At 37.0% G+C, this 12,140-nt stretch overlaps 2 protein-coding genes across 2 annotated transcripts in view; one reads left to right on the top strand and one right to left on the bottom strand.

The window, feature by feature from the left end:
* LOC116164137 (inactive dipeptidyl peptidase 10) overlaps positions 1–12,140 on the bottom strand; it is a gene marked incomplete at its 5' end in the record, with an annotated part of 46,012 nt that overhangs the window by 23,094 nt on the left and 10,778 nt on the right. The gene's annotated exons all lie outside the window — the stretch shown is intronic.
* LOC116158974 lies at positions 7,565–8,976 on the top strand. Its single transcript, XM_031471854.1, has 4 exons — positions 7,565–7,797; positions 7,852–8,117; positions 8,172–8,722; positions 8,852–8,976. Exons 1-4 carry the CDS (start codon positions 7,679–7,681, stop codon positions 8,897–8,899), a joined length of 984 nt encoding a protein of 327 aa, XP_031327714.1. The 5' UTR covers positions 7,565–7,678; the 3' UTR covers positions 8,900–8,976.

Raw genomic sequence — 12,140 nt, 5'->3', positions numbered from 1 at the left:
TGGAGAATATATAATTTAATAAAATGTTTTTGCACTTTAAAAAAATCGTCTTTCATTTTCACCACACAAAACGAAATGACTTTCCGAACAACCCCAATAGTTACTTTGTTTATTAGGAATATCTTCTTTAGACAGTTTATTGTGAGTTTTTATATAAGATTTTTTGTTTGAAATTTGAAAAAATGTGATGTTTTAGTTATTTTGTTTATTAGGTATATCTTCTGTAGACATTTTATTGTGAGTTTTTATATTTAGATTTTTTTGTTTGAAATTTGAAGAAATGTGATGTTTTAGTTACTTTATTAGGAATAAATCTACATAAGTATCTATACAACAAACTCATTTTTTATGCCTATTCTAAGTTGTTCATAATATCATTTCTTTTAGCATTTCCCAAAACACTCGATTGAAGCAAACCCTTTTCTGTTTATGTAAGATGGGCCATCAATATTAGGCGTCCTTATTTTTATGCGAGTCCCATCTATGGCTCCAATTATGCCAGGAAAGCCTTGCTTTGCTTGGAATTGGTTGATTGTATTCATAGCCTTGTCGCCTGTGGGCCAAACAATAAACCTAGGAGCCAGACAATGTAGAGCATAAGTGACTCTTCGCACTGCTCGAAATGCAGTTGCACTACCAACATTGAAACGTTGACAAACTGATCTACAAATTTTTGAAATTTAAGTAAAGTGCAAAATAGTGAGAAGAAAGGAATAATACCTATTAACAATTAACAATTGCTTTGACGCAGGTATTGGTTTTTTTCCAGATATCTTTGAAGTTGTAGAAATAGCTGGTCCAATCACTGATAACACAAATTCAAATGTTTCTGGATGCATTCTGGAATTTATATAAACATTTAAAATATTGCTTAAATGAGAGATTTTTAAAACACACCTGTAATTTTTCTTAAAATTATTTCTTGATAAATCTAAAGCTACATAATCTGGTGCTGGTGGTTTATGTTCTTTTTTTGCCAAATTAGTATATATGTATGCCCTTTCCCTTTCAAAGTCACTTTCTTCACTACTAGAACAAGAGTCTAGTAAGTTTTCAACAAAATTTTGTAACACAACACTGACCATTGCTTTTTTTTTATTTGTGCCAATTTCCATCTCTGCTATAGCTATTGTTTAAATACGTCTAGAATTGGGAATAATTAAATTGTACAAATGTGAGGTTATGTTGAATGTTTATAAAACTCTGAACGCATATGAACCACATAAAAGCGTTTCTAGTGAAAACCGTTGCATTTAAAAGAATGCGTAAATGCTGAAATGAAACGTGTACAAATGTTTTAATGCTAAATGCGTCATATGCGTCACTCGGAATAGACCCTTTATTAACACCAGTACATCAGTTTAAATACATCGGACAGATGTCGCTGCATAAACCACAGATATAATCTAACAGTTCCATGACGATTTTATTATTGAATTGGCAGCTCGGATACAAGCTTTAATTTTAATGACGACACAACTTCAAAATTGACGAATCTCCTCCTCTTGAATAACTTGAAACTAATAATAAATAATAATAATAAATATGCTTTATTATGCAGTATATATGCAGCATAATCTCAGGGCGAGGTTCAGCATCGCTGTTCTTCCACCTAAACCCTGAATTAAATAACAAATAACAACAAAAATGTTGCTTATTACTAACTAAACCTATCATTCTGTGATTCTAAATAATATTTTACTATGCATCCAAACCAAAACAAAAATCTAATTATAAAATTAATACAAAAAAAAAAAAGTGAACAGGGTTTACGAAATTATAACAACTTAAGCATTAGAATTAGTTTCAAATATAAATATGCTCAAATAAGAATATGCTCGTCCATTAACATATTACGAATTTTGACTTTAAACGTGTTAGGAGAACTATTTACTAACTCGGTTGACAAACAGTTGTAATAACGATACACATTATATCAAAATGACCTTTGAAATAAAGCAGTAGAATGGAGGGGAGGAGAAATTTTTCCACGAAATCTTGTATCAATGTTGTGCACGTCAGTTCTAAATGTAATGGTATTGTATAAGTATGGAGGGCTTTTATAAATAATAATTTTATGAAAAAGACAGAACAGTTGCAGTTCCCTACGGTGATGCATAGAAAGCCAGTTGGCATCTTTTAACTTATGGCTAATATGTTCGTATTTACGTATTCCATAGATAAAACGTAGACATGAATTTTGTACTCTCTGTATTCTAGTAGAGGTAAGTTTATCTATGGATGGGTGATAAACAGGAACACAATAATTAAACTGAGACAACACAATTGCTTCACAAAGTCTTATTCTAGTTTTAATGGTGAGAAAAGATCTTTGCCCGTAAAGTATCCGCAAAATCCGTGAACACTAACTTAGGACAGCAATCGGAAAACTATTCCTGTTCACTTTTTCTTAATTTAATTGTGTAACTTAAGACTTCGAAACACCGGCCGACTACCGGAAAAATGCGTATTTCAATTTACACGCAACTGACTGTTACGTACGCTCCCTAATTTTCAGAGAACGAGACCGTCCCGTTAAATCGGCGCGCCAACTATTAGATAGACCAAGAGCTCGCGTATAAAAAACCGCATGGTTTGACTAATGAAAGGGATAGTGCGTAAGATAGTAAAATAATAACCGCTCGTCTGCCGTTGGTAAGTGGTCACCCGTATGCCCTACTATGAGATGAATTTTGAAAAAATCGACACACAATCTCGTTATTAGTACCAAGTTGAAATATGTGTTAAAACATGCGGAAACATCATTAGTTAACGAAACCAAATTGGCAGACGCGTTAGTTGGTAGCATTTTTGAGGCAGACGCAACTAAAGACGTCGAAAATCACTCAAAATCGTGTGATAGAGTATCAGTTTAAAAGTTGTGTTAAAATGTGTGAAAAAATGTCCTTAATCGATATGTGAAGTAAAAAATTTGAAAAGACGGTAGCATTTTCGTAGCAGACGAAGTAAACATTTTCATGCCATCTCGTGCGGCACGTATATTGTAACGCGGTAGAGTGAGACGCTTGCGCTGTGGCGATCTTAATACATCATATAGGCACAGCTTACAATAAAAAAGTGATATAGGTACGTAAAGCGCAGTATTCGTTTTATTGTAAGAATATGGATGATGAACCGTGTTCGTCTGCAAGTGTGCGACAATGTTGCATCCATATTTCAAATTCAACCTCCGCAGAAGTCAAGACATTTACTGTGGAAACATTAAAAAAATGTCGAATTGCATTAGCTGGAAGAATAAAATTTAAATTGAGCCACTGGTATGTGTATTTGCCGGTGTCCCATGAGTCGTTGGCTTTCGGCTACCATACGGGTTGCTATAGAAAATTTACCGCTTTGAAAAATTGTCATACTGAACAAATTACTGAACCTGAAATAAGCGATTTGATTCAACAAGAAACTATAGAAAAAGCATCTGAATCTAAAAAGTGCCGTTTAGTTCAATGTGACGAACGCTCTACCAGATCAAAACAAAATATTTTAAAAAATACAAAAACTGGAATTTTAAAAACGACTTGTATATTTTGTGATAAATGTTTCATATATGTTAAAAGGAAAAGGAAAAGCTCGGTGCTTGCCAAACTACTATATTTGAACAAAACATTATGCACAAGCGTTACAGGACAATAAGCTCCTATGTAAAATTAAAGATATCGATTTTGTTGCAAAGGAGGTATAATACTATCACAGATTGTGCCGTTCAAAATTTACAAAGCGGTATATGAAATGTGCACACAAAAATAAAAGACGTACTAAGTGGCATACAATTCGATCGTATCATAAAAACGCAGTTAAAAATTGACAAATTTTATACAGTTACATATTTTGGAAAAGGAGGATTCTTTCTACATGCTTGATTTATACAAAGTATATCTTCAATGTTGCTTTGAAGAAGCCGGTTGTGCTTCCTATGAAACGGGAAAAACATACACGCAGTCATTTGCAACAAAAATTTCAAATTTTGTTTGGAAGAGCATAATGTGGCAAGATGCGTGTCAAGTCGGAAGTGCCGAACCTGTGATGCCAAGCATCACTCTTTGCAACACTTTTCGCCGCGGCCTTCTACTCCAGTCGCTCACCCTGTCGCATCGAGCTCCTCTTCGAATCAGTTGACACAGTCTACACTCATGGCTTCCAATTCAGATCGTCCTCCCGTTTTGCTCGATACCATAGTTTTAGAAATTAGAGATCGTTTCGGTAGTTACCATATCGTTCGGGCCTTACTGGATCCTGGCAGTCAAGCGTCCTATCTTTGTTCGAGCTTAGCAAACAAACTTCGTTTGCCTAAGGAAACTAATGCAGTGCCCATCTGTGCTTTAGGGAAAATCGCAACCAAATCGTCGTTTATAGTTACTGGAGAAATTCGTCCCAGTGATCGTACTGATCCCACATTTAAAGTAGATTTTTTAGTTTTGGATAAAATTTGTGGCAACTTGCCAAATGATAATGTCAGTTCTGATATCCCCATGCCTGATAGAATTAGATTGGCGGATTATGAATGGCACAGGTCTCGTTCAGTTCAGATGTTACTGGGCGCAGACATCTACCCTCAAATCGCTAGCCCTGGTCTAGATAGGAGATGTAGACATTTGGAACACCCTTTCTTGTTGGGTACAATATTTGGTCATGTAGTGTTAGGTCCGGTCAATGGCGCCAGGCCTCAACAAACCGTTACTTCGTTGTTTTCGTCGCTTAGTTCGCCTTCTTCCGTTCACTCGCCTTTGTCGTCCCTAGATAAAGTCGTCGAGCAATTTTGGAACGTCGAGGAAGTTCCGCCTGCACCAGCTGCAATCACTCCTGAGGAGGAACGCGCGAAATCCATTTTTAGAAATTCCTTGTATAGGGAACCATCTGGTCGTTTTGGTGTTGCGCTCCCATTCAAGGCTTCAGATCCCGATTTCGAGGGTTTTTTAGCTATCGCCGATCGTCGGCTACGTTCGTTAGAAATTCGTCTCGCCTCAAAACCAATAGCCAAGTCGCTGTACGTGGATTTCATGAGAGACTATCTGGATTCTGGTCACATGACTCCATTGTCTTCTGAGCCTATTGGTAATAATTGCTATTACATTCCGCATCATGGTGTCTTCAAGTCGGGAGAAGAAAATTCAAATATTCGGGTTGCGTTTAATGCCTCGGCGAAGATATCAACTCGGAAATCACGTAATGATACCCTTCTCGTTGGGCCAAAACTGCAAAACAATATTGTACAATTGCTGCTGCAATTCAGAGTACATTCGGTTGTCTTCACCTGCGACGTTCGCTAAATGTATGGTCAAATCCTTATCCGCCTCGAGGATCGTAAATATCAACTCATTCGGTGGCGATTCTCACCTACGCGACCCATAGCGACATACCAGTTGAACACTGTCACCTATGGTGTTCCTTCTGCACCCTTTTTAGCCATTCGAACCTTGGTTAGAACTCGCAGCAACATTTCCCTTTGGCCGCTCAAGGCATTCGCACTATGTATGTGGATGAAGCTAAAAACTTCGTTGTAGAGTTGGTAAATCTTTTCGCTCTGGGTTGTTTTGAACTTCGTAAATGGACATGTAATCGTATGGAAGTGCTAGATTCCGTTCCTTTAGAACATCGGCAATTTCAAACTTATTTGTTCGAAGGTGACTCTGACAGTACCAACAAGATCCTTGGGCTTCAGTGGAATTCGACCTCTGATACCTTTTCGTTCATGGTAAATCCACGTGAGACGCCTTGTTCTAAACGCTCATTCTTGTCGCAGTTAGCTCGAATTTATGACCCTCTTGGCTGCACGGTCATTTCCCCGCCGACAAAATCCCGCCGGTGAACTGCCAGCCGGTGAAATGCCCGCCTGGTAAAAATCCCGCGCGGTAAATTTCCCGCTGAGAAAATGCCCGCCGTGACAAATCCCCGACGGTCAATTCCCCGGCGGTCAATTGACAAAAGACTTCCTGCGAGCAATCAGTAGGCAAGTTAACCACTATGTAATAATTTTAATATGACTAATAAATAATTCAATAATATAATTATGTCGATTTTAAAAAAATTATAAGATTTAAGATACCAATAGGTAGATTATTCCTCAGATATGCTAAAATTGCAATAGAAAGTTCCCTCCTGCGCTAATTAAAAAAATATTAAGAATATTGCTATTATAATATTATAAGGCATATTACTCAGATATGTCCTAATGTGCTGAAATTAAAATAGAAAGTTTTCTCCCCCGATGATTAGAGCATTAGCTTTAAGACTAATGGCCTAATTATTATAAATAGGTAATTTTAAAATGGTCTGGATTTAATTATTCTTTTGCTTTGTGCGTGTGTGTGTTATTTGTAATAGATATGGCGTTACAGTTTTTAAAAAGTCAAAGAGGTAAGAGTTACTATTATTTATTTAATTCCTGCTGCATTCGTTATTATTTTTTATGGTTACTATTTTTGTTGTTTGGAGGAGTGTAAAGAAAGGTACAAACGAGGGGAAAACCACTTTGAATTTTTGTGTACATTTAGTTGAATTTTTTTTTAATTTGCGTGAATTTTCTTGATTTGATTTTGAATTCTTCTTATGAAGTGCTCCATGAAACGTGTCCTGATTATTAAGTATATTACGTAGGTATATTGCCTATAAGAACACGTTTAATAGTTTATTATATTTTCTTTGGATTTAATGTTACAACATCTGAGATATACATGTTTTTAGCTCGGCCTGATGATGATTCGTTATAATCGAAATCGATAGCCAAAGAAAATATAATAAAGTATTAAACGTGTTCGTATAGTCAATATACCTACGTAATATACTTGATTTTGAATATTCTTGATTTCCATATAACTTGATGAATTTTGACAATGTCTGAATTTTTTGTATTTTATCTCGGAATTTTTGCTTATTTCATTTGAATTTTCAGGAATTATTTCGGAATTTTACAAATTTATCCTGATATTTTTTGTTTTAATTTTCGTAAAATCCTGTAATGTATGAGTGTAAGTCCCGGTATTATTGAATTGTAAAATTGGAAATACCTATGAAATAACCCAACTACGTATATTGTATTTTTTTTATTGCACCTACCAATTCAAAATTTAATTTAGAACCCGTCCAAAACCTAACAAAAAATTAATAGTATGAAATCCCTATAAATTTTTTGAATTTATCCGAATTGTTTCGAGTTTTTTTGAATTTCAATTTTTGTGTGCCTACACCTAATTGTATAGTTGTTTCCCCCTCGAGTACAAAATTTCTTTAGAGTGTAATCACAATTGATTTGTTTTTAGGTAAAGATATGCTCGTACTAGAAGGATATTTATTTGAGAAAGATAAAATGGCGGACGATGGTCGTATATTTTGGAAGTGTGTAGAAGCAAAGAAAGGGAAATGTTCAGCTAGACGGCATACTCTAAACGATGCAGTAGTTAAGTCATTGCTGGACCACAATCACGTTCCAGATATTGCTGCAATAGAAGCGAGGAAAGCAATTAATTCTATTAAAGAGCGCGCAAAGACAACAAGAGATGCCGGCTACGCTGTTATTGTTGTGGAATCCTCACAGTTACTCGAACCTGTTCAAGCTAAGTTACCGAATGTGGAATGCATCAAACGAACTATTAGGCGGCAACGACAACTTCAAGGGAACTATCCTGCAAATCCAAATTCACTGCGAGAATTGAACATTCCAGATGACATGCGTCTTATATGTGTGAATGGTCAGCAAGAACCATTTCTTTTGTTCGACAATGGGCCAGACACTGAACACCGAATATTAATCTTCAGTACCCAACGAAATTTGGAACTACTGGAAAGGTAAACCCTATGACCTCTTAGTTTATACGATAATCATGAATTTCTCATTTTCAGATGTGAACATTGGTATGCAGATGGTACCTTCAAAACCACGCCACCGCTCTTTACCCAAGTGTATACGATACACGGTGTGAGATTTAATACTTGTATACCATCAGTTTTCGTCTTACTGCCTGGTAAAAGTAAAGTTCTTTATCAAGAGATGATACAAGCACTAAAAGGACTTAGACCAAATTTAAAACCGTCTACCATAATGATAGACTTTGAACGTGCTGCAATTGAAGCGTTCCAAACGGAGTTCCCAGAAATATTGGTTAGAGGTGAGACTTATTGAAACAAAAAAAATTTCGTAAACCATTTTTTTTTTCAAATAGGGTGCTTCTTCCACTTGGGTCAGTGTATATGGAGGAAGGTACAAGAACACGGGAAAGCAGTACGTTACGCGAATGATGTTGAATTTGCTGTTCAAGTTAAGATGTTAACTGCAATATCGTTTTTACCTTTACATGATGTGGTTTTGGGATTCGAAGAACTCATGGACACAGAATATTACAGAAACGAAATCGACCTCCACCCTATATGCGACTACTTTGAAGATGTCTGGATTGGACGCCCACATAGAAATATCCGTAGACCGCCGTTATTTCAATATAATTTATGGAATTTCTATGACGCTACAAACAATGACCTTCCGAGAACTAACAACTCTGTTGAAGGTTGGCATCGTCGTTTTACAGAACTCATATCTGCTCAGCATCCAAGTATCTGGAGGTTTATTGCTGCAATAAAGGAAGAGCAACATATGAATGAAATCGCCATTTCCCACTATATCCAAGGACGAGACGGACCTCGACAGAAAAAAAAATATCGAGATTTAAATATTAGAATTAAAAATTGTGTAGCAAGGTACGACGCCAATGAAAAGGTAGCGTTTCTAAGAGGGCTAGCCCATAATTTAAATTTAAATGTTTGACGATGAAGATTATTATAATATTAAGTTATCTATAAGTAATTTCAATTAATTAATAAATTTTGTATTAGCAATCATTTTTAGTTTTTGTATCCATCAAAGAAGATAGAGAAAAAGGAAAAGTTTGTATAATAACATTCTAACAATGGCAAAGACGGGCAATTAGTTTACGCGGGCTATTTTTACGGCGGCCAAATGACCAAGGGGAATTTCTCCGGTCGGGAATATTACCGTGCGGGGAAATTACCGGCGGGGAAATGACCGGCGGGATGATTGATTCGGGAAAATCACCGGACACGCCTCGCGCCTATTAGTTTTTTCGCTAAATGTCTCATCCAACAGATTTGGCTATTAGGTCTTGGATGGGATGCTACTCCTCCTCTTGAGATTATTTCACAGTGGAATCAGTTTAAGTCTGAATTACCTGCCCTTGCATCGTTGCAAATCCCTCGCAATGTAACTCCAGATGGCTTCTCTTCGTGTGTCTTGCATGGGTTTTGCGACGCCTCGGAGCGTGGTTACGCTGCCGTCGTTTACCTTTGCTTCTCGTTCTCCGATGGAACGTTCGTTACTCGTCTCGTCATTTCCAAATCAAAGGTTGCGCCAGTGAAACAATTATCGATCCCCCGCCTCGAACTGTGTGCAGCTGCTCTTTTGGCAAAATTGGTAAAATTCGTGTTGAAAACTTATCATAATCTCATTGTCATAGATAACATCTTCGCGTGGTCCGACTCCACAATCGTTCTTACTTGGACACGTGCGTTACCAAGACAATGGAAGGTATTTGTGAGATCGTGTAGCTTACATTCACGAGCGTATCTCGCCTGGATGCTGGCACTATATCCCTTCGCAGCAAAATCCTGCTGATCTCGCGTCTCGTGGGCTGCTCCCTAGTGAGATTGTGTCTCATTCCATGTGGTGGTCAGGACCCACATTTCTGTGTAACTCACTTAGTTCCTGGCCTTCACAGCCAATTGATAATTCGCCTCGTTTGGAAGAATTGGAACAAAAGCACTCGAGTATCGTTTCTTGTTTCGCTCAAAATTTCATTGGATCTTCAGACCATTTTGTTCATGATCTTTTAACTCGAGTTTCCTCGTTGAAAAGGATACAAATCATTGTAGCTTACATTTTAAGATTTTGCCATAACCTTGGACATCCATCAGATAAGTACATAGGTCCCTTGTCTTCCAAGGAGTGCCATAATGCGTTGTTGTTCATAACTAAAGTGATCCAGGAAGATGTAGACGTTAAAGATGTGGTGGGAGGATTGAGACTTATATAAGCTTCTGTGTGTTCGTTACAAGGTATACATGTATTAAAAATGTCGTGGATGGCTTATGCTGAAGAATCATGGAGCAAAGCTGTCGATTTCATGACGGCAGTGAGACGCCTGAAGCAGCATTTTTCGGCATTAGCATTTGATGCAGAGCACGAGGCGATATATGGAAAAGGTGAATATAGCCCAGAGGAGTGCCAAGCTATTGCCAAAAAGTATGAGTTAGGTGAAGCAATATGTGACAGTTACTTAAGCTATAAAATATGTGACGAGTGTATTATCCGGAAACTAAGGGATACAAAGTTGGAGCAGTTTAGTCAAGAGTTACAAAAGCGTGGAAGAATGAAGAATCATCAGCATCTTCTTCCGGTGAAGAGTGTTAGATTCGATTAATCGATAATAGAACGTACATAATGGTGGCATGGCATTTTGCTTATTGGGCAGCAAGGAAAGGACCATGGGAAACAAGGTCACCATTTGCGCAAGACTGTAAGCAACTAGTAGGTGTTCAAACGCTGACAATGCAGTTATTTGATTCCGGAAATCATACGATGTGTTGTTCTCACTTATTAAATAAACTATCCCTTAAAACACCGGTACCAGCTAACATTTTACAGAACATGTTAGAAAGCACAGTAGTACTTACACCGATAATAATCTATTCCCCCACTCGCCGAAAAAAGTGTTACCGGGTAACAATAAACCATTCCCGGCACCGTTGGTGGATGGTGACCAATGTAGTGTCATTACCATCCATTCGGATAACACAACAGTCCAGTATCATTACTTTTGCCTTTGATTTTATGTAGCAATGATAATTTGTTATAGAACTCCTGCCAACCTGTGGGAGAATTTTGATGTGGAGTTAGTAATGGCGCAATTAGACGGTGACGCTGCGGACCATTTATACTCCAGCGAACGGTTAGTATAAAAGTTTATGTTTAATGGGATATAATAGATAGCGTCACAAGCGCACCAACTCCTGTAAAAATGCTGCAGAAGTATGCAAATCAACTGCAAGAAACGCAGGAAAAAACATCTCAATTGGAACGTCAAGTGGAGGCGTCCCGGATGGAGGAAAGAAAAATTGAAGGAGACATGCGGTTACATTTTAAGTTTTGTAAATTTTTGTGGTAAAAAATAATGTATATAGGTAGTTTTAATAAATAAAAGGTTGTAAGATAGTTTTAATAAATAAAAAGTTGTAAGATAATTGTCGTTTACATTGAACAAAAAAATTGTTCACATTACTTACTAATCAAGAACAATAACTTCGAAAATTTTGCGCTCCTGGAATTTTTAAATTTGTCGTGGGTTCTATGCAGTTTAAAAATTTTTCTCAAGGGCAAATGCATTTTATAAGAAGTGTTTTATCTATTGGAAGTATAATTTTCCAAAAATTTCAATGCACGAATAACGGTAAACGCAGCTGACCAAAGAATGAACTTCGTTCCCGCGCGCCGGATACGCAGTTGCGGGTTGAATATTTTTTTTTCTACAATAGATATCCAAAGTAGGCATTTGCGCTCGTATTTGACAACGCAAACGTCATCTTTTTCGAGGAATGTCACTTTGTCGCTTATAAGCGACAAAATAGAAAAAAACGCTCGCTCTCCCAATTATTAACTATAAATCAAATATGCATTGCTCAGAGTATCCAATGACAACGAGTAAATGACATCTTTCATTTGGGCATAACATTAAAATGATTTGAGTGAAAAATTGAAATATTTGGAAATATGTGAACTGCTCGATTGTAGAAAAAACCTTGTGTGTAATTCGAGCGCAAATTGATTGTAGATTTCAAGAGATTGCCGCGCTCCTTCGTCGCGCGTCAACTGTCTCTTTCAATCAACAATATATCATTTTGCGCTCTTAATACACAAATAGCTATTATCGCGCGTTTAAATTCCGTGCGATGCACTTTTTCTATGCATAATCTTTTCTAGGTACGATGTTATAGAAATTAGGTCGAACAAATACGTGTGCATGAGACAATTTCACGCTTAATATTTTTTTAGGGAAAACGCAACATGAAAAATTGCACATATTTGACTCGGGTGCATTTACAATAACGTCGCCGCATTTTTTCGT

This window comes from Photinus pyralis, unplaced genomic scaffold (genome assembly GCF_008802855.1).
Source record: "Photinus pyralis isolate 1611_PpyrPB1 unplaced genomic scaffold, Ppyr1.3 Ppyr1.4_LG1, whole genome shotgun sequence".
In the NCBI taxonomy this organism is placed as follows: domain Eukaryota; kingdom Metazoa; phylum Arthropoda; class Insecta; order Coleoptera; family Lampyridae; genus Photinus; species Photinus pyralis.
Note: the sequence above shows the minus strand (reverse complement) of the source record. Positions and strands in the feature narration are given on the sequence as shown.

Coding starts and splice junctions, on each gene's coding strand:
- LOC116158974 (XM_031471854.1), top strand. CDS start 7,679: ATGCGTCTTATATGTGTGAATGGTCAGCAAGAACCATTTCTTTTGTTC. Junction 8,118..8,171: donor CCCAGAAATATTGGTTAGAG/GTGAGACTTATT, acceptor TTTTTCAAATAG/GGTGCTTCTTCCACTTGGGT. Junction 8,723..8,851: donor GGTACGACGCCAATGAAAAG/GTAGCGTTTCTA, acceptor AATCATTTTTAG/TTTTTGTATCCATCAAAGAA.